General features: G+C 52.5%; 6 protein-coding genes across 6 annotated transcripts; 4 read left to right on the top strand and 2 right to left on the bottom strand.

Annotated features, from left to right (window-relative positions):
* Window positions 1–2,886: 2,886 nt before the first annotated feature.
* Window positions 2,887–3,135, top strand: GCG54_00011371 (uncharacterized protein; the record flags this gene model as incomplete). Its single annotated transcript, XM_045411276.1, has 1 exon — window positions 2,887–3,135. One exon carries the CDS (start codon window positions 2,887–2,889, stop codon window positions 3,133–3,135), a length of 249 nt encoding a protein of 82 aa, XP_045268334.1.
* Window positions 3,136–5,078: 1,943 nt separating this feature from the next.
* Window positions 5,079–5,862, bottom strand: GCG54_00011370 (putative steroid-binding protein 3; the record flags this gene model as incomplete). Its single annotated transcript, XM_045411275.1, has 4 exons — window positions 5,079–5,260; window positions 5,312–5,369; window positions 5,425–5,462; window positions 5,772–5,862. The coding sequence occupies 4 exons, from the start codon at window positions 5,860–5,862 to the stop codon at window positions 5,079–5,081; spliced, it is 369 nt and encodes a 122-aa protein (XP_045268333.1).
* Window positions 5,863–6,297: 435 nt separating this feature from the next.
* GCG54_00011369 (uncharacterized protein) lies at window positions 6,298–7,995 on the top strand (the record flags this gene model as incomplete). The annotated part of the gene is made up of 4 exons (XM_045411274.1): window positions 6,298–6,641; window positions 6,702–7,384; window positions 7,458–7,562; window positions 7,625–7,995. 4 exons carry the CDS (start codon window positions 6,298–6,300, stop codon window positions 7,993–7,995), a joined length of 1,503 nt encoding a protein of 500 aa, XP_045268332.1.
* A 5,839-nt stretch (window positions 7,996–13,834) lies between these two features.
* Window positions 13,835–14,680, top strand: GCG54_00011368 (uncharacterized protein; the record flags this gene model as incomplete). Its single annotated transcript, XM_045411273.1, has 3 exons — window positions 13,835–13,975; window positions 14,029–14,220; window positions 14,345–14,680. 3 exons carry the CDS (start codon window positions 13,835–13,837, stop codon window positions 14,678–14,680), a joined length of 669 nt encoding a protein of 222 aa, XP_045268331.1.
* Window positions 14,681–22,548: 7,868 nt separating this feature from the next.
* GCG54_00011367 (uncharacterized protein) lies at window positions 22,549–23,239 on the top strand (the record flags this gene model as incomplete). Its single annotated transcript, XM_045411272.1, has 2 exons — window positions 22,549–22,844; window positions 22,990–23,239. Coding segments are annotated over 2 exons (546 nt in total), but the record flags the coding sequence as incomplete, so codon positions are not given.
* Window positions 23,240–24,007: 768 nt separating this feature from the next.
* GCG54_00011366 (uncharacterized protein) lies at window positions 24,008–25,709 on the bottom strand (the record flags this gene model as incomplete). Its single annotated transcript, XM_045411271.1, has 4 exons — window positions 24,008–24,407; window positions 24,477–24,880; window positions 24,929–25,333; window positions 25,392–25,709. 4 exons carry the CDS (start codon window positions 25,707–25,709, stop codon window positions 24,008–24,010), a joined length of 1,527 nt encoding a protein of 508 aa, XP_045268329.1.
* Window positions 25,710–26,511: the final 802 nt, after the last annotated feature.

The following is a 26,511-nucleotide window of genomic DNA, read 5'->3' as shown; positions in this document are numbered from 1 at the left end:
ACGAGTAACCACGAGGCACGAGGGGCGCAGCATCCAAAGTAGGGCGGACGATTGTGAGAAATCGACGTTAGGCAGACAGGCCTGGTTGCCTTGTTGGTTGCCTGCTTCTTGGCGGAAGGTCAGAAATATTCTCGGTGACGGTTGAGGAAAATGGCAACATAGAATGAAGCTAATCTACTTTTGGTAGCTGAGTCAGCGGGTTGGAGGCCAGACCGAGTGTAAGATGGATACTTTTGACTCTATTTATTCCCAATACAGTTAGCTCAGACGGGAGTTGTCGTTCCTGCCTTTCTTACCAAATACACCAGCATGTGGTTCGCCATTTCCTATTTTTCTACTTGTAGTCGGCTCGTCACCAGTGTCTCAACACCATCAACATCAAAGGACTGTCCAGTGGTTCTTGTGAACACCACAGCCCACTCCGATGCATCTGTGTCAATGCCGAATGAGAAACGATAACAGAAAAGTTGGCGAGAGTCGCGATCACTCGACACTGCGACATTCTCAACCACAACGACAGTGTATTGCCTGCCATCTCCTGACCCTCGCCTCGGCCCACTGAGGCTTGTGGAAAACTTAGGGTCGGCCGTGAGAGCAGCCAAAAAGCCGAGACTTGAGAGGTGGTACTCGACTTTGGATACCATTCGCAGAAATGGAGCCATGAGTGCGGTGGTCTAGAACTTGTAATAAGCCGTCCACTGTGTCAGCTGAAGTGGTGCTGAGTGCAGTGGTTGCCTTCAATGCTCGCTGTGTTTTGCAGACTGGTTGAAGAACAAACTTGAGTCAGCCATTCGAACTCTGGACATCGCCAGACCGTCTTACCGTTCTGATTAGTCGCGACTGAGGAGAATATGCTCTTTCCGCGACTTGGTTTCCCGTTCGTCTGCATGGCGGCGCAATAACACGAGGTTGAGGCTATGTCGCTCCATCACTGCGCGCAAATGCGCACTCCCCAGCTCCCAAGTCCCGCTTGCCTGCATATGGACTCGACAGCGACACAGATCTAGGTGGACAAGACAAGACTCGCAAAAATGACTCCTTTCAAATTTCTTCTTTTGAGCGAGGTGAACAGCGCATCGTTCGATTTGCTTCTGCTCCTTCTTCATCACCCGTTTACGTAGCATGGACTCTGTACAGTATCCTCATCCCTCATCTCTCAGGTGAGGAGACCCACCCGAGATTCAACGCACCTCAGGGCAAGTCAGGGCCTGAACTGCAACTCACATTATGATATGTCACTTTTTTACAGCTTTTTGAGACGTCGTTTCCCGACAGTATTGCCCCCAACCTAACGGGAAAACCCCAACGGGTCCAGACCTCACTTCCGATGACTTGCCTCACAGTCAAATTTGCTTCACTAATGTACGCCGGTCTCCGGAGGATACCTGCAGTGTTTGAACGTCTTCGGGTCGTCCAGACGAGAGGGGGCATCACTTGTCCCCTGTTTCACTGGGTGACGAGTGCGACCTCCCTGCCTTGATGCTTGCCCTACGATAAGTAGGCGCTCTAGTCCAGAGCAATTGGGGCAATCGGCCCTCATCCTCCCCAATAGGATAGCATCCGCAACACCTCATCCGCCCGCGCCGTTGGCAATGGAAAGCCGGGGACTCCTCTGTCCGAGTTTAGTGGGCGTTTGCTTCCTGCCAAGGGCCAGCATTGCGGCTTTCTCGATAACCACCTATCGGGCCGCGCCGCAAGGATGCAAGTGGCTTGATTGAAAATGGTGGCCGTTAATGATTGGATCACGTATGTTACACGCTCCACAATCCGACAGGTTCTTGACGTCTCCTCGTGACACGCAGCCAATACGAAGAGAAATCTACAACCGGTGAGCCTACGGAGGGTTCCAAGACCTGGCCCGGACTATCCACCCTCGAACATCAGCCTCGGCCGCAAGCACCAAAAGCATTTTCCTCTTAAGGAACGACATGGGCAATCAAAAAGCAAAGACTCCAGAAAGAAAAGCTTTTTGGAAAGTCTGAAAAATTGCAGCAACCAATATCCGAGCAAGCATATGCGCGGGAAAACTTGTGGGCTTGACCTGCCTTCGCGGCGGGGGTCCGTGGGGTTGGTTCTCTGGAGAAAATGTTCCCCGGTCACGACCTTCGAGAATTGACCACTGTGTAGGTATCGACTAAACAGTATCTCAAGTCTCAGTGCAAATTTACACAATTTTGTGGTTCAAGTATAACGCTAATTAGAGCAGACCCGATAAACCAGCTCGAGACCCCGCGACTGAGTTCCAAGGTATCCGGTTCGACATGGTGCGGTAGCTCTTGCGTCCACCTCTCACACCTCCGGTCAAAAGGCAATGGCGCAACCTCCTTTACCCAGCTGCATGTTCAGCTATCCGAAAACTAATCTACGTAGGGTAGCTGTTGGGTCTTGGACGTGAAATTGGTGATTAATTAGTGACATTGTCCCCGACGTTGACCCAGCCTGCATGCGAGACTGACGACCGGACAGGTATTGCATGCCAGGCCACAAAGGATACTGTGTGCGTCTATTGGAGCTTCTTGACCTGCAGCTGGACGTAAACGGATTTCAACGCCCGTGGTGATCGAGGTTGACGACGACGTCCGACGACTGGTGAAAGATATCAAGTATATAAGACCAGGTATCTCTGATGTCAGGAATGGACAGTACAGAGGCATATCTCAACTACTCGATCATTCTCTACCTTGATATTTGTCGACTTGATTTCCGTCCAAATTCACGTATTGCGAGATACAGCTTTTGAGAGTCTTCAAAACCTCAAGTGCGCAAACTTCCAAATCAACCCTGACTGTGAGTCGTCCATAGAGGGCTCAAGATCACAGCTAACATATCATAAAAGCCCAAGTACCGATTTAACCTTAACGTCACCTCTCCCGAGCCTTGTTCAAGATGTGCGACTTTGAGGAGTTCCTCTTCACCTGCAACCACTCCATCGTCCGTCTCAAGTCCTATTGCCACTTCGCCCGCAATGATCCCAACCACCAATGCTTTAGCGTCAAGGTCCTCCGCAATTCCTGGCAGCAAAGTACCCCTTGCGATGACTGCGTCTCGGCATGGCAGTCCCAGCAAGGGCACCAGCATTTCGCCGCCGGTTTCGGCCGGGAAGAATGCGTGGGCGGCAAGCGCCATCGTCATTGAAGGGATCAGCAGCCACCGCCACCTCGGAACAGGGAGAAGATCAAGGGAAACCATTATTTGAGTAGGATTGATTGATTGTAGATAGGAAACTTGTCCTACTAAATGGTTGGGTAATGAAGGATGACACAGCGACCAGCGGGCTAAGTGAGCCCTTCACATGTTCACATACAAGACGCGCACCAAACGTTGGAGGAGGTTGATGACGTTCAAAAATGTTCGCTCGGGACTTTCGGGATTCATTTGCATCGAGACGGGATGGCTTGGTTTGATTCATGTCGTGTTTGCACTTGCATATATAGGCATCGGGTCTCAAATACTTCTTCTCAAGGGTCGGGCTCGAGTGGCACCTCTTTATTTCTTCGAGGGGGTGTGTGAAAATAGGTCGCGGGCTAGATAGCCAAGAATGTAGTGATACATATATCTCGATTTCTGGTGGGAATCATCTAATTTGCACGTATGCAATGCGCAGTGAATCTGACACGGAGTGAAGAGGGCCAGAACTGGCCGCAAGAGTCATCCAATCATGCGACGTAACAGTTTGAATATTTTGGTGTTGTTCAACCTTCAAGTTCGAGATATGATGAGACGCACAATTGTTACGAATGATACTGGCTCTAAGACTAATGCCTAAACCCTGGCATTTATCCCTGGCCCGCTCCTTGTCCCACACTAAGGCTCTTTCATGAGGCTCTCATCGTGTTTTCTTCAGTCCGGTCACTTCGTGCTACTTACCCTTCCTAGAAGGCTTAAGCACAGCTTCCTCGATCAGAGATTGATTCAGATCATCGATGGGAGGCTTACACCGGCCAATGAGTCGGCGCACATGTCTGGTTCCATGACGAATACGAAGAACCTCACATCATGACCGCCAAGCCGTTCTACCCATAGTTCTCACTTCGAAGTTGTACATGGGCGTCTTATTTTCAAAGTAGACCCGAAACTCAAGAAGTCCCTGGGCTTCAAGAAGAAGTACTCTCAGCTGTCTCCACTGAGACGCAAGGTTGCATAAGAACGGGCAGACAGGCAGGCTTTCTCCTCTCGATCCTTCGAATCTGAGGCGTTCATGCAGAAGAGGGAGACAAGCTGTTGTCCTGAAGCTGGCGGGCGACCCGGGCCCATGCAGCTGCAAGTACACACTGTTGTACAACGAGTGATTGGGTTGGCTCCACTGGAACGGTTTTTCTGGGGAGGCTAGAGCAAGCTGCAGGTGAGGAGAAGACAAAGAGAAAAGGGGGGATTTGAGAGCTGAGATGCAAGATGATGTTTCTAGGAAATCCGATGCATGAGCCTCGAGTCCGAGACACGTCACTTTTCACTTTATTCCAGACATGAGACTATTCCGTTTCTTGACTCGCTGAGAAAGGTTTCTGTCCTCGTATTTACCTGCGTGGCAACGGACTAGACCCAACCGCTTGATGAGGAGCCAAAGTTGAGCGCAACGGAGGAGTAGATTAAAACAGTCGAGCCCCTGCTTGTCCCCCTCAGGTCTGGACGCGTGTATGAGTGGGGGGTTAGACAGCAACGGTGGCATCGCATCTGAACGACAGCTGCTGTGCACGACCCGACGTGTTGAGGTATGACCTGCGCACAGGGGGTGTACCGTCGAATAAGCTTTGACATTGGGAGGTCTGCAGATGTACCACCACCCGTGAGAGGGGGGTGACGTTCAACTGCAGCGCTGTTAGGTGAGAGATTGGAATCGGTGCGCCCTTCAACGTGGGGATGGGGAAGAAACAAGTTGAAGAGGATGAAGGAGTGGGAAAAGAGCATTGAAATCATACCAAGTTTAAACCGGTGTCATTGGAGCATGCTTGGGCTGAGAACTGACTAGGTCTACACTTGCTCCCGATAATGCCCATACCATGATGAAGGATATCTCTGCCTTCCCCACCAAGAACTCCTCATAGCTTTGACTCAATTCTACTCTCTCCCCTCTCCACGATTCATTCCGTGTTGGTAGCTCCAGCAACACGACCGACGACATTGTAACGCTTGGAGAAGAAGGTGATCCAGTCGTTCAGAACGCCCTTCTCCTTGTCTGAAAGGTCTGACCAGTCGGCGCTAACATCCTCGGCCTTTGTTGAGGTTTTTCCCAGAGCACGAGAGGCGTCCTTTCCAGCGAACACTTTAAATGAGAGTCAGCATGCATCCAAATACCGAGTATGAGAATCATTACCATTGTAGGATCCGCCGGCTTGGTATGCCTTGTTACCAGTGACGTCGTAGACAACACCCTGGAAGCCATGTGAGAAATGTAAGTTATTGCTGGAGAAATAGTTGTCGGTTTACCTTGATCGCGACGTACGTCTTTCCGTTGGGGTCGGAACCTAGCAAACATGAGATCAGTACACTCCCATACTTGACGCAGAAAACATGGGTTCCATATGCGAAATTCGTTGGTACGGCGTTTGTGAGGCTGTGGAAATATTAAAATACCAAACGAAGGCACATGTTTGCTGTAGGCAAACATCTGGGCTGTGGTGGGAAGAAGCGGTATGCTGGCATTGGGTTGCGGACTGCCCCTCAACGGGTGCGGTCAATGATCACTCAAAATGCGATGTTCTCTCTCGAAACATGGAAATGCGAGATGTTCCTTGAAAACGAAAACCATAAGTCTGGCCCATTCTGCCACTTACCATCAGCCTTCGCCAGCTCCTCGAGAGTGATGGGATCGTCCTTGGGAGGGGCCAATTCGACCGGGGTCTTGGGCTCAAACTTTCCAGACATTTTCTTGGTTGATTTTTGGATGAGAGTAACTGAACGTTTTCGCACTGATGATAGGTAGATGTGTCGGATTGATCATAAGATGGCAAGAACAAGCTGGTTTGACAGGTGAGGAAGATGGGCGGGGGATCAAGCTCGACATTTGCCCCTCTAATGCTGAAGGAGCTTCCCCACGATCCGGGTGGGGGGTTGCCTCGGAGTAAATGGTCATCTCCCATTGGCTGCGAGTTTCTCTAGCAGATCCACACGAGCAGGAGCACTGAGCTCTGGGTCCGTCCAATGCGACAACCATTTGCCTCGTGAATTTTTGATCCAATACGTCACGTTCGGCACAATCTGCAACGTCAACTCCGTCAACCCAATCCCGCATTTGACGCGCATGCTCTGGATTGAATCAACAACAATCGGTGAAAAAGCATATTTTCGACATCCGCGACAATGGCGGCTGCCCGCATCACGGCGTCCCGCGCCATTGATCGCGTCTGCCATGGTCAAGCCATTCGATTGTCTACGGTATCAACAGCCACAACTCGTGCCAGAGGTCCCTCGAGCACACTCCATGCTCTAAGGAACATTCAATCGAGACAAAACAGCACGGCAAATCTTCCACCAAGCAATGCGAGCAAGAAGAACACGGATCCCAAATCCCCGCCTCCGCCCCCTCCAATACGATCCTTATGGCGATTAATGTCATTTCGCAATCTCATGAGCGCCTTGACACCGCGGGGAATGAAGAAATTATTCAAGGAAAGCCCAGAAGAGTTGACACTAGCACTGGCAATGTAAGCTCTCTCGTATTTTTCGAGAGCAGTGACTTGGGATCATGGCTGACAACTTTCTAGCCTGGCAGGTTTGGCCGGTGTTGCCGTTTACATTGTCAAGTTATACTTTGACTATTTCCAAGCCCGCCAGTTCACCAAATACCCACCACCAATCGCAAAGGCCCTCAGACGAGCACTCTACTACACGAACATCAGCCCCGATGCAAACCTGGCGAAGAAATACTATAAGCAAGCCCTCGAGCTATGCAATGAGCTTCAGTTGGACCCGTTCTCTGATGATGTCCTGGGTATCAGGATCCAGACCGCTGCATGGCTGGAGAAGATTGGCAACTACCAAGGAGCTATTCTTGTTCTCAACTCTGTCATGGATGATTGTACCAAGTGGGTTGAGTGGTTCGAGAAATCCGTCGCAGACGGCACGGTGGATAAGTCCGGAAAGCCGGCTGCGGTCAAGGTGTTGTCCGAAGATCAACGCCCAACCGTTGTCGAGGACGAGGAAGAGATGGTCCCCGAGAACTTGTGGCACAAGCGCACAAGACTCCTCGCGAAAGCTGTGGGCACCAGCACCAAGCTCGGAGCTCTGTATTCCGACGAGCACGTCTTGGAGCCCGATAATGCGCAGGCTCGTTTGACGTGGGCTGTAGAGACTGCACTGTCAGAAGCCCGACGACGCCATAAGGAGGGCGTCAAGAAGGAGGAGGGGGCATGGATGAGCCCGGAGGAAATCGGTGGTGCCATGGAATGTGAGTCTCATCGCCCTCAAACTCATCTGGAATCATTGCTCGCAGACTACACTGTGCTAACTGCATTCCTAAGCCTTGGCCAACCACTACGAGACCAAAGCCCAATTTCAACTCGCTGTGCCTCTTTTCTTCCACGCCTTGCGCCTCTGTGCCGACCCTTGTCATCGAGTTACGATAAGTACGTCGTCCTTCGGATATGGAGCTCCAGAATGCAATCGTGTTGCTGACTTTCCACGACAGTGAACAACCTGGCGGTGGCTTTTGCTCAACATCCCACGCAGGCATCTCTCCAGACTATTTCTGGAGCTCCTTCAACTTCGGATGTGCTTGTCAGCCCTGATATGCCAACAGATCGGGCAGGACTTTTGGAGGCGGCAAAGAATTGGGCCCGCAATGCTTACTCACACGCGAAGGACGTGAAAGGCGACGATCGCACGGAGGAGTGCGATGAAGCATGCGCAGTTGCCCTGACGAACATGGGTGACATTGCTGCAATGCTGGGCAACAAGATTGACGCTCGCAAACGTTTCCAACAGGCTATAGAGATGAGCAAGAAGATTGGCTTCGAACCTGGTGTAGCCCAAGCTGAGGCTGGACTACAGAAGCTCTGATGTGGTGTCGGGAGGGTAGTCTTCCAATCCGACGATTCTGTTCGCGGATTCTGGAGACCCCAAACTCTGAATCGGATGGGCTCACAAGACCGCGCAACGGCGCAGAATCTCCCCGCTCACGCCCGCAAGGACCCTGCATAAGGCTACATCTAGAACCCCTGTAAGGGATCAGCTTTTACGCCATCACTCAACTCTACGGATTCATACTCAATACAAGGCACATGCAATTGTGGATCGAAAATAGTTGGGGGGCAGTTCCTACCTTCCCACAGTTGGGAGAAAGCACATGGTTGACGAGGATCTGTGACGACATGAGCGCTACTCAGCTGAGACTCTCCGCGATTTAATCTCTGGAAAAGCTGTATGCAAGCTGGAAAACAATTTGTTAGAGCCACCGCTCACCAGGTCATACCGTGGAGAGCACGCCGAGCCTGGGGGCCAGTAGTGGAGTCAACTGGACGTAGATTCGTTCGCCTCAACGCAGAGTTACCACCTTTGCATTAATCTTGCAGAGCACGAGTTCTTACAACTGCAGTTCCTGACAACCAGGTGCCTATCTCGACATAGAGCGCGCAGGAGGCTGCTCTAAGTGGGCGGAACCCATGCCCGGTTCCCCTGCTCCACCTTCTCGACGACATTGGACCCAAGGAGTTGTGCCGTGTGTGAAGAGCAAAGGAACTATGCATGACTCTGTCAAAACCAAAGGCGCTGTCGTCACGATTCATCGGATATTCATCGCTACGTGCCGTCATCCCCCCACGCGGACCCCAAGTCGATTCTCGCCAATTACATACATGATGGGCCCCAGCGGCTCGGCATCCTAGCGGACGCAGAGACGGCATGGGTCCATTTCCCTGCATTATCATCCCAGCACCCCAGCAACGGCGCTCAGTAAAAATTTCCCTTTTTAGAAAATAGTTGAGCTGTTGCGGGGACAAGTCTGGCCCGTCCAGAATGCAAGACAACCAGCCACCGCTAGTATTGCTAGGCATGTCGGCTGATGGGTGCCAATTGTGTCTGCCTGGAGTCGAATGGATCTTGACAAGCTGGGGCTTTTCAAAGTCGGAATCGCACGCGGCTGCTGGATCGGGACGGTAGTGCTTTCGACCACCGTCATGTCTGACACGCCATCCGGAGATTACACAACTTGCATAGACTAAGGTTGTCTTGATAGTCCCACAACTCGACTTGGCTCTTTGCAGGCACTGTTCCAGGCAGCAGTATTTTCCATCCTCGGAAAGAGCATCAAGATCAATTCCAAATCGTTCTACCTTGAAGCGGAAAGGTTTGGGAGTTGATGCAACCAAAGCCCCTCTCAAGTTTTCCGTGGAAAAGTCCCTTTGCTGGGGGTGCTTTCGAAACCACAGGGCCTGGGCAGCATCTCTTGCAAACGGGCTCGATGTTGCCGACCATACAGTGCGATTCTAATCAGATTTTCGGATATGAGGGCCGGTCAGATTTAACATGACAACCAGAAGCGGGGATTTGGTTGATTGGGATGGGGAAGAGTCTCACGCTGTTTCGTCGCCACTGCTCAGCCTCCAGACGTTGCAAACACGTCGGGCATTTCACGGCCTTTACAACTTGGCACAGCTGCAGTCGACGGGATGACGGGAGCTTTCCTACTGCGTCTGTCAAATACGAAAGTTGAGAAAACGAGACGTAGTGTCTCTTGTCCAGTCAGTTATGGATATCCACGCAACATGCATGGCACTTCACTAAGGCTAACGACTGAGCAGAAGCTTAAATCCAACTGTCAACAAACCCATCGAAAGATGAACAACCTTGGACTCTATGGTGGTGTTCACCTTGTCCCCGCGCAATTCGTCGATTCAATGCAGAGCAACTAACGGCCTGGGCTTGACGGCAGGCTCGACTCCGGCATTGCCAACGGAGTTCCACTCGACTGGCGGTGTCTAAGCTCGCCCGAGCACAATGTCCCCTTTGCGAATAGGACTTCAACAGATATGCGGCTGCTTGCTGTCCAATATACGCTCCAATCATTGAGTCTGCCGAAAGACAGTTCTTGCAGGCCGACTACAACCTGGCATAAATAGGGTTCGTTTCGATAGTTGGCAAGGCTCGCGATGCCATGACCGGCTCCGAGAAGCAGATTCCATGATTGCGTCGCTGCCTAGTCTACTGCCCACTCAAGTGCAGTGGTAGAAAACATTAAAATAAAATCAACAGTTTGGCTTCCAGCCTAAGCATTCCCGCTCTGGTTGTATACCAGGTATCCGGACCTGGGCCCACCACCCGGTACCAGAATGAAGGATCCGCGCTTGTTGAATGATGAGATCAGCGCCGGGCACGGGTACGGTCTACCTGACGATTTATCGACGGCGGTGTTGCACACTGGGGGCCAGATCAGCCCAGCTGTCTTCGTACAGCGGGGGCCAACGCCCAGATTTTCGGCTGAAGGGGATATGGAGACGCTAGCAGCACTAGTATATGCAGCATGACAAAACAGACTCGGCGATACCATTGGAACGTTCGTACGTCGTGCTCGAAGTAAGGTATATTTTTTTGTACGCTGGGATCAGAATGTCGAGGAACGCTGCTCCGGACAACTCCGTTGACACGGGCTGTATGTCCCAAAGCAGGCAGAAGAAGAGGCCGGATGAGTGAACGGCAAACAGAACCTGGACGCCTTTCAAAGATCCGGAGCCTGATAAAGATGTTGAGAAGTCTGACACGTTATTCATGAAAATCTAGAAAGCGGCAGAAAATAATACTTCGGGGTGGCTTCGGTGTGGAGTTCCACCATCGGAGCGCGGGTTCCGGCCATGATCCGGATCCGAGACGGAGCGGAAACGATCATCGGCGTCCAACTGTCCGACGAGCTAAAACATAGCAATTCAGGACCAGCTACCTACGCACGGAGCGACCGCGGATCATTCAGTGATCGAGGACGTTAGTGCGCTGCTTAACGAACATAGACTCAGACTCGACTTTATCGCTTGGGGGTCAAATTGTCCCACATCACAGCAAGTCGGCACAGAGACAACGCCGCGAATGAGCACCTAGAGTTTCCGATTGGTGGGAAGCTCAACCTGCAGCCACCACCGCACGTTGCAACCCGACTTCTAGGGGCACTAGTGCGGCGGAATTCCACGGCACTGGACCTGGGAAAACTTGCCGTTGCGCATGTCACCGTACTGCCCGCAAGATCCAGGTCTTCACCTTTCACCTGGTACACACCTTTGGCAACAGATACCATTGCTGTTGGCAATACGGTCACTTAGTTGCCTGATTATCGCATCGAATTGGTACCGTATGCACATTTCTTCAGTGCACCGGGCCCGTGTCTCCTGTGCGTCCATCCTCAGATCTGAGGGGTATTGCTCCAGAGGGGCTTGGCCGAATTCGAGGCATATGACAATCCCATGTTTCCCCTCTCGTCTACCTCGACAAACTCCCCTGGGACCTGGCGAGCTGAAAAGTGCTTCCGACGAGCACAGGCCCATTAAGCGTCGCAAGCAGCAAAAGACTTCCTGGACGAAAGACATTAGACTTTACCGTTTGGCGAATCACCATGTTTTGCCGGTCCTAGACCTCTTGAAATTGAGCTGGGGGTCGCTTGCGGGATCCCACTCGAGCCCGCAACATCCCAGCTTCTCACCATAGCTCCGGCCTATAGCCGGACTGATGTATAGTCGGAAAACCTCCGACGACAGTTGACAGTGGCGGCGAAGCTTCAACAACAAGAGTCTTGACGTAAGGAACCGATTTTGCCTTCCTTCGAGCACTGGTGGAGGCTTCTATTGTTGGCAATGTGGAGTGCCTTAGGTCTGGTCTAGCCCAGGTCAGCCTGGCAAGGCAACGTTCCCCTGTAACGCCCGCAGTGGTGCAGAGCGTGCCGGTGCCCTGCATTTATCGCGAGTGCAGTTCGTAAGGCACTGCATACGAACCGGTTCTCAAGAACCGAAGCTCTGCTGCCTCGTGTCAACAGTAGACATCGTGATTCAGGGCGTCAGAAAGATCTGATGTCGCGAAGCCCACAGATGCAATGTTTAATGTCGTCATAGCTGGTCCATGTGGTTTCCCCAAGAATATCGATGTCAACCCACTCGATGGCTACTCGGCTTAACATGCCTACGCTCGGGGTGCGCGAAAGACCGGGAGCAAGAGGCGCGGGGAAAGTGTAACCGCAAACCGTCTTCTTCTAATCAGCAAAGCTTTCCCCCATCCAATCTCGCATCCTCCTCTTTTGATAGGGTCTAGCGGACACTCCAATCAAGTATTTGACACGCTGGGCATCTCAACTTCAAATTGCCGAAAATGGAGACAGAAGACGACTTGCAGACGGGAGCTGACGGTTACGCAAACGCCCGGAGCGTATGAGAGGTACCGCTAAGATCCCAATTGGGCTCCGCCCTTCTTCTGCCAAAATACCATCAAAAATAAAGCTTGAGAGCTGGGAAACGAATCCAAAAAGGCGGGATTGCGACTGTCTCGCTCAGCGACAATACCCCCTTGGACAACGCACCCCTCACCTGACTACGAACGACATCTGACCAGCCAGTAGCTGCTTTCGGCACTGAAAGCTGTTGTCTTCGTACCGTTATTTTGTATCAAGCTGCGAGGACCGTCTAAGTAGACCGGCCAGTCGACATTTGGCTGCGAGAAACGGCGTCACGGCCGGAGACCCCCGCGAGTCATCCCCACGGACACGATATTTGGCGCCGAAGGAGCGAAGTTACTTGAAATGCCATTGGCGAAGCATTTCCATCATATCTGCCACGCCGAAGAGCCGAGACCGCAAAACTTGGCCGTCCAAAAATTTCCCCATGTCATGGACTAGGATGATCCAATTTGGAGGACGGAAAGGCTATTACTCTTTGGCTGCGGCGGTGCTTTCGTAACCCTTCCATCTGAAGTTCTCAGTGGCTAAAAATCAAAATCAAACGACGGCTGGCCAAAGAGAATTATCTCATGTCGCCCGCCGGACGACGTGGGCGAGAGGGCTCAGCATCATGCACCAACAGCAGCTTCGAAGCTTAACGGGGCCGCGTCGGCTCATCAACCCCTCAACACCACCGTCTGTCTGTACCGTTCGCCATCCCCACGACACTCCGTTTGCCGGGGGCCCTTGCAACATGGCAGCCCGTTTAAGGCGGGGACTTGGCGCAACATGCAGCAAAGACAGGTCTAATCGTTCCTTCTACCCTTGCCGCACCACCAATCCATGCTCGCTACAAGCTCTCGACCAGGCCCAAATTGGCGGGGAGGGCGACCTCTTCTTCTTCTGTTTCCTGTTCCCCCCATAACGCAACCTTGAACACCATCAGGGACCAGCCAGGAACAAGGGGGTGGGGTGCCATGCACTCCAAGCAACATAGCGGTGCGCTATTTGGGGTCCAATGGGTCAACGGTCGACTGGATCGTTGCGTTGCCGCCATGTACAGTTGCGGCCCCTCGAGAATGTCTGCGAAGAGGCTGCTTACCTATGTGGTTACGAACCAGAAATCATAGCTTTCACATGGACATGCAGATGTGGATGTAGATGCGGTCCCCTACCAACCCTCCGAAGATGTTCCCTGTCCCGGCCATGACTGTCGAGTGGTGCATCTTTCGCATGCGCCGCGCGCCTTATATAATTCCATCTGGCCCGTTGCAAATCACCGTGGCGTAGTTTAGGTCGCCTTACACATCACGGCACCTTCCAGACGCACAGCCAGACACCTCCTTGCTCAAACCGACTTTTATATATACCTTCTTTCCAATCTTGCCCCAGAGTTGGAGCTCCCCAGACGTCGCACACGAAACCAATTCAACCGGCCCGTTTACTCCTTCATCCGCCTACGGAAACAAGACACGCAGACATTCAATTGTTATAATGGAGCACCCACTTCCCCTCAATATGCTGGACGACATTGATGCGTTCTTGGAGATGGAAGCGCCTTACGGCTACGAAGAGGCAGAGCAATATCTGGACACCGCTAGCTCATCCGAGAGCACAAGTCCCATCATATCGAACGTAAGTTGGACTGCCCCGCACCTGCAAGTCTCCATCGGCTTACACTGGTCAAGTTCGATATGACGTTCGTACCCGACTTCAATACCACAGAAACCAGCATCTACCCCAGCCCAATGAGCTCACAGCGAGACACGGAATCACCGCAGCCCGCTTCAGATCCGAAAGCCGCTGCCACCACCGCCAAACCTCCAGCGAAGAGGAAGCGTGAGAACAGATACAAGAATGCCCCGCCTTCTGTGCTTTCGGTAAGCTTTTTTACACTTTCCCCAGCCCGAATCCCGCGTGCTCGCCGCCGAGCGAGCGAGCGAGCGGGAGCGCAACAAGCTTCAGGCGCAGCCAGACTAACACGTGCCCCCCTCCCCCGCGCAGCGCCGCCGAGCACAGAACAGAGCATCACAACGGGCATATCGCGAGCGCAAGGACCAGCGCATCAAGGACCTCGAGGTCATGCTCTCCGAGCAGAAGCAAAAGAACGACTCCCTCAGCCAGGCCTACTCGGCATTACACGCCGAGTACCTCAAGCTCCGGGGCGTTCAGGCGAGGGCACACCAGATGCCGCGACATCACCCGGCGACCGCCGCACCACCACCACCAATGATATTTGACCCGTCCGCCCACATGGGCATGCCGACTGCCCATCCCGGAGCGATGGATTACGCCGACAATATGTACATGTTTCAGGACATGCAGACGTACACCCTATGAGCTTCAACTGCCGCTGCCATGAGGAGTAAATCATAATAGCGGCTGAGCGCAAACAAAACGATCAGAATCCCACAAAACGAAATCCATGCCGCGCATCCTTCTTTTTTGCTTTTCTCGACCTTGGGACGGAGAACCACTGCTTTCTTTTACGGATACCATGAAGATTGGGCGCGGCCACCGGCAAACGTGTGAAGGTTTTTGCAGATCATGGAAAACGACCGATAGGCTCTTTACTGGCTGGGTGTTGTTGTTCACCTGATTTCGTCTCTCATTTGTTCGGGGAGGAGGAAGGGTCCAGTTGTGTTCTGTTTGTTTTCTTTCCTTTACTCTATTATTAGATGGCGAAAACGGGAGTTGACAGGTCAGGGACATTATTTTGTCCTGATTTGCCCTGGCGTTTATGGCATGAAGGGGTCGAAATGGGACTGGACTGCAGGGGGAAGGTAACCCGTTTACTTTTGTCGCAATCGGATACCAAGATGGGAGGAGGAGCTTGAATGGGGGATCACTTGCACACTCGTTGGGGGCTCGGTGGACTGGGGAAAACTTTGGGTAGGCAGAAAATCAAGCACATGAGAGAATCCCATCTTTTTCCTACCAAAATGCTCGTCTCCAAATTCCTCCATTCCTGAAAGCTCCCCGCAACCCTAAAAGGTTTTCGCTCGCCGAGGAGACCCCGCAACTCGCCCATCCACTATCTTCCTTGGGGGTCTAGACGTTGCAAGCGGCACGGTTCATTCCTTCACAGTTCCTTCACAGGCGTTGGATAACCTTGTTTTTTTTTCCATGATTTATAAATATCTTGTATCTTGTTGCCATGACTGAGGTCTGTGGGATATCTGCCGAATGGGGGATAGATGAGGGTAGATGGGTGGATTGGAAAGGATGGCAGATTTTCGCTTCTATGGGGGTGTGGGTTGAGCGCACGCTTGTGCTTAAGCAACGTCGACCGGGACTGCCCCGGCTTGCCATACCGATCTATGGGTAGGGCACCCGGGATCTAGAGACTTGTCAATGTTAGAAAGCATGTCCTTTCGTCTCTGGGTTTGCGATGGGTGACTCAGCGCCTCACGTCAGCACCCTATCGAGGAAATGTTTCTTCTGGACCGTCGCCGTGTTGCCTGTTCAGGCTTCACCGAATATAGTTCTTCATGGTTGCGCCGGCCGGCTGTCAGGTATGGATGGGTGAAATAGACGCTTGGCTCCCGGATCATGGTCCCGACCTGTCAAGGCGAAAAAGGGATCCTAGCCCGGAACGCGTAAATGATGAGATACACCCGGTCCATTTTTGCCTTCCCTGGGGCGGGTTGTAGCTTGCAGCTTTTTGGGGGGCAAAGCTTCAGAAGAAGCTTGAATGAGCTATTAATTCTCTAAGCCTCCCTCCAATGCGTGCGCCTAGTGGAAAGAAACATCATAAGGATGGAAGCTCTTCGCGCAACGTTTACAGCTGACGGGCCGGATCTTGCGTGGCTGCGATAATGATGCTGTTTCACCATTAGACGGACTTGGCTCCGGTGTGCTTCATTCTCGCCACGAACTCGTGGCACACCACACCTCTGTCGGCCTTGGACCAAGAAGAAGCTTGATTCTTTTCTTGGAACACACATCTCCAGACGAAGAAAGAAGAAAAAACGCCTTGTGGTCACTTTTGCTTGCTTACATTGACACCTTGTGACGGAGGCGAACCGCTCAAGGGTGGCAGTGCCCAGGTATGTCGTGACATTTTCAGCTGTGAGGCAAGATGGAAGTTTACCAAGACTTGACTTCTTGCCTTTGTAGTGTTTTTGGTTTGGTCGCTTTACACTAGCAGAGGCAGGCTTGATAAGCCCACAGACGCGCGGGATCTGATGGGTACAGGTCGATGTGTTGGAGGTGGTTTCTTTGCTGGCGCGTCTGTGCCGGATGTGGAACTGATGAGAAAGACCCGGGCGTTTGTGCTTTCTAGTTCATCTTGGCGCTGCGTAACACACAACTTTGGATTCAAGATGAATTGTTGGGCATAAGGGTTTGGTTCGTTCGCGATATAGATCATGTCGAGCGTGTATGGTGCTGCCACAGAGTAGCTCGAGGCATTGAGAACTCGCTTGCACCAGAACAGTGGTGGGTGAGTAAGCTAGATTAGCCTCATCAATTGAGATGGTTATTTTCATATCAAGGATCATTCTCGGGTTCTCGGCAAGTAGTGGCTCGCCAGGTTTATAAGAGTTATTTCACAGCGAGATATGTCCGATGGCACAAATGTTGACATCTTTCACTTGACAACTACAAAGCGCAGAGGCATGATAGAAATCCTTCCGGCTGCATCGGGCGGCATGTGCATATTGAGCATCATGCCCAACTTTTACGATGGCAATCCGTGCCTCCTGGTATCCCTCTTGTTGTTACATGAATGCCTACTACAGTCGGTACCGTTTATGCAAGATCAAATTCACGCATCTATCGTTTGCCTCCTGTTAAGTACAGCAAATGTCATCAAGTTGATCTCTATTTCAGAACCATCAAAGCCCGTGAGGTTGTGATCATGTACTCCGGGTACATTTCTGCTCTCGCCTACTGCTCGATGACCTTACCTGAGTTCGTGTCGAGAGACACATCTGATTTCGCCCGGTCTAAATCGGTTGTGATGCGTTGACACTTGACTGGGCATCCCAAACTTCTGACCGTTGGCACATGAGGCTTCTACGTAGAGAACGGTGCATTAATAGACGACACGGACTGCATTTTCCCCACCAGCTTATCATGCCGTTGCCAACATGCTCCAGCCAAAGGTACGAAGCTTTTCCATCCCTACTTTGAAAGAGCTTTGCTAGCCGGCCAGAGTCAGGTTGCTATCTAGGCAGTATCACCTATGATCCGTAGCGTAATTAATACTTCTATAAGGATAGCAGTGGCAGAAAAGATGATAGAGGTAGTATTAATGATCACGATAATGGACGACAGCAATAGATGATGACGATAAACGATGACGATAAACGATGACGATAAACGATGATGATGAACGACGACGACGACGAACGACGACGACGAACGACGACGTTACACGACAAGAATAGAGAGCAACTATAGCGACAACAGCAATAATAGTAACGATGGAAATAACAGCAACAACAGCGACGACGAAAGCGACGACACAAGCTATAAAATATAGGGGGCCTAGCAGGATACACGAACCACACACGTGTGTATGAATACTGCCCGGATAGCAAAAATCTTTTGAAAATATCACATGTACATCGATATGCATATGCGGTCGCAAATGGTCCAGGTCACTCGCATAGATCTGCACGGCCTCAGGAAAGAGATTCAATGCCGAATTGCCGCTTGGAGATTCATTCAATCCTACGGCAGAACTCCATCCGGGTTTGTTTCAGGCAAGAATCGACCCCATCTGTGTGTTGAAGACAAAATTTGGGCGAGAGTCGCCGCGAAAGTGAATAGGGAGGAGATTTTGATATCCCAGTAAATCGCACGGGAACCAGATGCAGATGCGCCATGACGAGAACATAGCATAAGATGGATTCAGGCGAGGCATATGGCTCATGATCCCGACCTTCCTTTTGATATCCCTGGGGCGGAAGGAAGAACCTCGTGGAGAAAGCTACGAGTAACACATGTATGGCACCGGACAGCTTGCTTGTAACTTCCATGAGTCGTGTTTGCATAGGGCTCGGGAGTGGTCTATATTGAGAGTGGAGGATCAACTAGGCATGCCCCGCTGGCGAACTTGTGGGTAACACTGCAGTTGCCATCGAAGTTGCAGAGAAAGGATGGGAATATGCCCGCATCGGGCTATTGCCTTTGCCATGTGTTTGAGCGAAGTATCCGCTCCTTCACGTCGTTGCGCAGGACATCAGGTCTCTACGCCTTTCGATATCTTCCAATAATCTAGCGGCTCAGAGTTGTCTGTTTGTTCCTCTACTGGCGGAGACTATTGTGCTCAGGCGTTCTTCCAGATTCGGGGACAGAAGCTTTCAATTGCCGATGTCATCATTATGGCTGCCCTCAACATGCTCGAGCGTACTTATGTCGGGTGGTTTATCTTTACAACGGATTCTGGTCGGCTATGAGACCGCAGTTCTTGGATCTACCATGTCCACCTCGAGTTTTAATGTGGTCAGACGCAACCAACATTGCACATCTTTTCTTTCTGGTCTCATCCTTTTGACCACAAGAACGGCACAGAAGACGGATAGAGATACCTTAGCAGGCGGAGGTCCGCCGCGGACTGTTTGCAGTACTGTGCACTGAACCAGATCCAAGGCGTCGCAGTCTGGTCATTGGTGTCTAGGTTTGGACAAGCAGGTACATAGAGTAGCGTCGTTGATACCTTTCTGCGGGATTACGAGGGATGAACGATCGTTCAAGGCATGGAGAGGATGAGAGCAAACTGGGTCAGAAGCCCGACTCGGCTCTTGAGGTTCCGACGCACAGTTTCGTTGACCTGCTATGGATCTTACTTTGAGTAATTGGCAGGCCGACTAATTCAAAGCCCCCTTCAAGGCACTACAGGAGGCTCAGAGAGACTAAGGCCAGATGGCGACTTGCTACTTGCCTCTGTTTTCTCAAGCAGCGAGTGCGGAGGGCTTCTCACAGTGCCAGTCGAACTGAGGCAGCGATGCGAAGCAGCACAATCGATGCATGTGCAATACGGAACATTCTGGAACCTATCGACAGTAGAAAGCTAGACAAGACGTACTCTATAAGTGAAGCTTTGAGGAAAGTTATTAAAAGATTACCGGGAGGCGGTGTGAGCAACTGCGCAAGCTGTCTGTTAAGACCTCGAGGCCTGGGCCCAGATCGCGGGAAGTAGATGAAGTCAATACGAGCCACAGAAAAACCACGAAGTTTTCACATGCAGCGCTGTCGGGCATGGCGACATCAAACACCGGAGGATGAAGATGGCGCAATTTGAGCATGTCACCAGGTCAGGGTATGGAGTCATCTCGAGTCTTCGTATGTGGAACTGCGGCGAATGTTCTATGACTCAGGTGCGGCGTCGAAGATGCTACGTGGAAACTTGATCACCACTTTCGGCACAATTGGTGCCCCGTGGCCAAAGAGCGTGATTCGGACAATTCGAGTCACAACAAGACGTCAAGAGGCGAGAAGTCCAGACTGGTCGATAGGTGGAAGGAGAGGAGGTGAAGTCGAAAAGTGGTCACGGGACCCGTGGGGAAAACCGAGGCTCCGCTGCTCGCTCACTCCGCCGTCTATCGATATTGGCGCCCCGCCTTCATTGAGGCAGTTCATGACTGACAACAGTGGACACAAGCCCCTGAGAGGCGTCTCCCAGCCTGCTTTTGGCATCCTTATCTGGGAAACGAAGATGCCGCCATTGCTGGCGTGACTGGGAGTCCACAATTGTTCATGGCTTATCCGTATCTTGGACCCAGATAACAAACAGATACCACCGTAGATCGAGACCAGATAGAGTGCGCATCTCCGAGACTAAGCTCTGCAAACGGATCCGGACGATGTTGGAGGTCGACAATCGAGTCGAACACTCCATCGGCCGGCTTTCACCCGACGAATGGGATGACTGCGTCCAGAGGAATGCGGCAGGTAAATGGGAAACACGTCAAGCGCGTCAAACCACCAGACCCAGGATGCATAGTAGATCAGAGGGGTGCACAGACAGGCGGGGTTCCGATCTCACGAGTCAGGGGGGCGGGCGCGCGTTTGACGAGAACAAGCTCTCGACGGTGGAGGTGACGGGGCCTCAATTCTTGCTGTCCTCCGATCTCTGCGCCGCATCGACGCAGCAAGAAGGTGGGCAATGGTGGTAGTGGCGAGCTGTCTGCGTGAGAAGCTGCGGCTGGAAGCATAAGCTGAGCTGGTAACGGGAGCTCACGCGGTTGCGATTTCGGGAACCGAGGAGGGAGGCGTAGTTGCGAGGCCAGCGAGCAAGCTCCAGAAAGCTCTCCGACTGAGCCGAGTGGAGCCATTGGTCAATTGGTGTCCTCCGGTCCGGGGCCAGCTTCAGGGGTTCTCGTTCTTTGGGACCGGTACGCAGGACGCAGGACGCAGCATTGAAACGCGAAAGGGCAGTCATACGGGCATTTTCCGGCAGATGCACCAACATTCCAGATTCGTTGGGAACTGGCGTATCGAGGAATGAGCGGACCCAGAAGTCGAATGCCGTACACAGTGTAGCAGGTGATGATGAGAGACCCATAGGAACCCCATCGAGACCACATTTGCAACTGTCAGTGCTGGTGGTTGCGGAGTTCTTCGTGTCCGAAGAGAATGTGCCTTAGGTAAGAAGTCGACGTGGAGCTGGCGTTGGCAGGACAGGCCAGGACCGGCAGTCGCCGAGCAGGAGCATGATCATGTGTGCCAATATGCAGGCTGCCGCGATGGAGTCATTGGCAAGGAGCCAGGCTCGAGGGCGGGCGAGAACAGCAAAGCTGCCACATGGCCAAAACGAATCAGCCACAACAAGCCGTTGGGGATGCTCCGACGTCGGAAAGCAGTCCATAGCAGACTACATTCTCTGGCCTTCGGTACGGTGAAGGGTTTCTGGAGCATCGACAAGGAAAATGGCCAACTGTTGAGTCAAAACAACAGTGATTGTGGCCCTGATGTAGGACGAAAAAAGGAACATGCCGGGATGAGACGACACTGACGATGGGCAGTTTTCGATCAGTTGCGGCCCCTAAATGGCTCGATAGCAGGGGTCGAGCGATACCAGTCGCGTGCTGCTCCGGTACTTGGGCAGGCGCAGCGGGTGGGCGGTTGTTGTGGCCGCTGGCATGTAACGGCCTAGCGGTGCATGGTACACTGGTATCCACTACCCCGCAATCTGGCCACCCGTCCCAGCGCAGCTGGTACCTGAGACCCCGGATCCGAGTGGACCCTTTGCGTCACTGTACTCCCGTGGTCAGGGGATTGCCGCAATGCAGCTCGGGACGGCGAGGAAAGAGGACGGAAGGGCCTGCCTTTCATTGCATCTGAGGGAGAGAGACGCACGCATGGATCAATTGAAGGGCATTGGTTGAGGCAAGAGGTGGAAGATCAGCATCACGAAGCAGGTACCTACCTCTCTGCGGTTGGGACGGATGACAGTGACATGACAGGAACAGCTCAAACAGAGAGGGCCCAGCAAACAGATTCCTCCAAAGAAAGAAAGCCAAAAGCCCAGACATTGGAGCAGCAGGAGGGGAAGGTTTGGTCTGGCGTCAGTCCACGCCCATCTCCACCACGGCCAGTCCACGCCGGCCGTCCCCCCGTCCCAGTGCTCCCCCCCGCGCCGTGTCTGGACGGTGCAGTCCAGGTCGTGAAGGTGGCCCCTTCCCTTGCAAGTTGCAGCTGCTGCAGCAGCTGTCCGCCCCCATCTGCAGCGAAGTCACGCGATCCGCCTTTTCATCAAGGACCCAGCCAACCCGGCCAACCCAGCCTTTCCGGACCTCCTGCGAAGATACCTCCTTCCCCCCTTGCCGTCCATCCCCTCATTGGGCGAGCTGTCTGATGATCGCGTGATCTGATAGGCCGCCATTTCTCTCAAGCCTTCGTCCTTTAAAAGCATCCTGTGTAGCTCTCCCCGTCTACTTAACTCCCCCTCCTCCTCCTCACATCACACCCGTATCCCATCAAGATACAATTCGAATCCATCAACACATCAACCGCAATTTCACTCAGCGAACATCGACGATCTGCTCTGTAACCATCAACTCAATCCCGTCGACCTAATCTTCTCCTGTAACACACACACACACACACACACACACACACACACACACATCCACAAACCGTACCTCACCAGCAATTCCTTCAAGAGTATGTTTGCACTTCCCCTCCGAAGCTCTCCCCTGCCCCGCACCATATCCCCCTTCGCGTGACGTCTCCCCGTCACCTCCGTGCTTTCCAAGCATTCCATCTTCGATGTGTCTCTACACATCGAGCAACATCCCCGATCATCATTGAATGGTTTCTGGCGGCATGCCAATGGTCCACATCCTGCGTGTATAAAACTGTTCTGGCTACTTCGACTAACACCGTCTCCCGCAGTGACTCGTTCTCACAAGTACAACGACCGTGACCACGCCGCCCTGGCTGACGGCACTGCTTCTCCCCAAGAGCACCTGCCTCGCTATTTTGCGAAGCATGGTCACGAGGGTGTCGACCCCAAGAAGGTGAAGAAGAACGGCGGCGGCAGAAGTAACTGGTACGTTCGGACCTCTCTCTGCGTTGCCTACCCCACTTACACACGACCCCTTTCAATGCCACAGAGCACTGCCACCTCCCCTAATCCATCAGTCTGTCACTCTTAATTGCCCATGAATTCATCTACTAACATTCACTGTTCACAGGGGCAATGCCGGCGAGGAAGTCGTCGATGAGGACTTCCGTTTCACCAACGCGCGGCGTCGCACCAACAGCAGCGGCTACGCTGACAACCTGTCGGCCTTCAAAACCAAGTTCGACGTCAACGAGCCTGAGCCCGTCTTCGAGGAGTCCATCCACGGCCCCAACGAGGAGGATGGCGAGGACCTGACCAAGACGGAGACCTCCGAGAGTGGCGGTTCCTCCTACGGTGACGAGAAGATCACCAAGCACTGATATCGGGACACCGTCCTTAATATATTGTGCTGCAGCCCTCTCATACCACTGTAACACCAGGCAGTCGTGTTCTCATCATCCCTTTTTCAAGCTTGCGCTCTCGAGGAACTAGTTATCAACACAACAACACAAACACATTGTATTCAGCATGGGAGGACGGGGATAGCTCAAGGTTTCATTTTCACGGTAACGGATTGGCGATAAGTGGCTTTGCTTTGAGAGACTGGAAGAGAGCGAAGGGAGATGGGGCTTCCTCGTTCACGATTGACTGCCTCGGCGGCGGATGAAAGCGTGTATCACGAAGATTTATGACCTGGCGACGAACAGCGTTGCCCTTGTACTATTAAAACAAACGGCCAATGATCTGATGAATAGATCCATGCCTTGTACCAAACTCTGGTCCCAAAAATATGTGTTAAATGCCGTTCATCCAAAAAAGAGCCTGCATTCACAAGTAGACACTCAAACGTTTATGGTCATGGCTGCGAAAAGAGCAACTAACCATCAGTTGGACGGACGACCTCTCAACCACGGACCTTTTGATTTTGAACTTCAAATGTCTTTGTTGAACTGCTTAACCCGCACAAGCGACATAGACTACCTCTAGGGACTGATTTGAGCAATAGCACCTTCCATCATCTCCAGCAAAATTGTACCTTCGAAAGCTACGTCCTGTCCTTCTGACCCCTCATCAACGGCGCAGCACCTTACACCACCCTGACGAAACAAAGCTGCAACCCCCGCTTTTGGTTCCCCTACTGACAAACTTCACCACTCGACTCCAAGTACACACAGTCTCTCGACGAAAGGGGACCAGCCGAAGGTCAAGGTGAAACGGGAATACAACATTTGCTCCTCCAGCAACCGCAACCTGGCCGTGTCCATCTGCAAGATGTCCATCCACTTGGAAGAAGACGGGGGAGGGCGAGCGATGTCTGCCGTGCTGTCTGCTTCTCCATGGACAGAAGCTGCGACCGCTGTACTCGCATCGGCGGGGAAGAAGAGCTCTCCCCAAGCCTCCTCACTCCATACTAGCTTCCCTTGTGCGATGCACCCCGTTTCGTCCACCAGGATACCCATGACTCGGGGGTTGAGTACGAGTGTCTTCTCGGTCACGCAGTTCTTACACGTTGCGGACGAGTGATTGGCATATAAGGGAACTCCGCAGCTAAAAGGTCGCATTAGCAACTGCCCATGACGTGCAAGTAAGTGATGCTGCGCGTTGAATGCTACACACCATTCAATGCAGCAGAGCATCTTCCTTCGATAGAGCCCGAGCAAATCCATCCCTAAGACTGTCAAGCACAGCTTGCCCGTGAAATCCATCGCCGGATCAGCACGAGCGAACTCGTCTACCTCTGCAAGAGTGAAGAGCGGTCGTATGGGCCCGTGAACAGCCACCTCGGCGTTCCAGACGTCCTTGGGGAAAGATATGCAGATGCACTCCTTCTTGACCCTATTCTTCACCCATTGGCGAAGCCAGTTGCCATCGGGAAAATCAGGGTCTACGTCGATGAGGGTGTTGTAAGTGAGGCCAACACCTGCTGTCTTGGGGGGCTTGGTCTCGCGGGGGGGATTAAACTTGGGACTTGTCAGAAGAAGAATGGTATCGTTGGGCTTCCACAGCTTCGCAGAGTTCGCCTTGTCATCCTACAGCGTCAGCGTACAGCTCGCTGTGTCATCCCATACAGTGACATCGACTAGCTCCGCTTCTCTGCCGTCATTTATCGTGACGCGCTTGCGAGATCCAATGCTCTTCACGCAGACGATAAGGCGGATCGCAGCAGCTGTGTCATGGCCTGTCCTGAGGTATTGGCCGAGTGTCATCAGGTTGGGGAGCGGTGTAGCGTTTGGATCATCACGCTCATAGTCAAGGGGCACCCGAGCGATGTTCTGTGTCGTGGGTGTGTCTGTGATGAATTGTATGAACTGCTTGGTACCAACGTCCGCTGGGTTGATGGGAGTATACATGGTGACGAAGGGGATACTTCCATGGTTCGAATTGGCTGAGGCTCCCGTCCAGCTTGCCCATACTGTGACAAGCTGTCCGATTAGGAGAAGAGGAACAGGGACACCAATTGGTACAAGTTTAACCTAGAAGAGACGGTCAGGCTCGACGTCAAACAATAACAGAGAGCACTTGGGAACGAACTGCGATGGCATCTGTATCATCTTTGACAATGAGCTGGTGTGCTGGCCGAGTATACGTGTTCTTGGAGTCGAGAAATGCAGGCGTATAGTTGACGATGCGGCCAGTGAAGCGAATAAGCGCCGGCCCTGGCTGGATATTCGCAATGCACACTTGATGGTATTCGTCGGATGGATCCCAGCGCCTTTCGAGAGGATTATTACCGGCCTCGACCTCCGCTCGGGTAAAGCCGTCATCCTGATGGTGTTTCTTGGTGGGCGCCACCACCGATGACGTGGGTAGCTCCTTCTTGTAGAAGGCCTGTATGGAAAAGTCGGACATGGCGATGGACGCGGCTCTCCAAGAACCAACGTTCCTGATCATGGAATGGTATACTCGACACTGAACCATACAGGTGACAGTAGAGATGCTGATTAGTCCGCTCCGGACCTGACCTTAGTTGGACGAAAGGACTTGGGCGGGTTGAGGCGAGGCTTTGGTGTGATCCTTAGACAGGACTGGACCCTGGAAAGCAAGAGCCGTGGTGGATATCAGTTCAAGTTGGGGAAAGAGCTCCTCGGCCGCACCTTCCCATCTCATCTAGGCTGTACCTTCCCACTCGCCCAGTTGGGAAGGCACGGCAAGATGCAACAAGCCACAGGAATCATCCCAGGTAGGTACCTAAGGACCTACCTTAGGTTGGCAGAACCAGTTGTATACAGCCTTCTTGGTCTCCCGTGCGCTCAGTCCGGGTGTGTTAGTGCCTTGTACCCTTCTTGGACAATGAACAAAATCGTGATAGGACCAAGATTCCACCCGGCCCCGATCCGTGTTTTTTCGGGCTCCCATCCGCTTGACACGTAATCCATTACTCACTCGCATTTTATCAAAAGCGACTGGCCTTGATCTCTAGGGTCCCGCTATAACTTCGGTCTTCGTACTCCAGTCGATTGCTTGGACAAAGAAATGTTTATCCTGGGAAGTGGGAAAGGTGACCGATGCACACGATAGTCACAGTCCGATTTGATTTAACGATGCAAGCTATGCCGTTAGAAGCAAGCAAGGCATTACCCCCCACTCAAATAGTCTCCCAAAGGCTCGGATCCGATGGACACCGGTGGAATGAAGATCGGCCATGGCGAAG

This window comes from Colletotrichum gloeosporioides (assembly GCF_011800055.1).
Source record: "Colletotrichum gloeosporioides strain Lc1 chromosome Unknown consensus_17, whole genome shotgun sequence".
In the NCBI taxonomy this organism is placed as follows: Eukaryota; Fungi; Ascomycota; class Sordariomycetes; order Glomerellales; family Glomerellaceae; genus Colletotrichum; species Colletotrichum gloeosporioides.
This window is presented reverse-complemented; position numbering and strand designations above follow the sequence as displayed.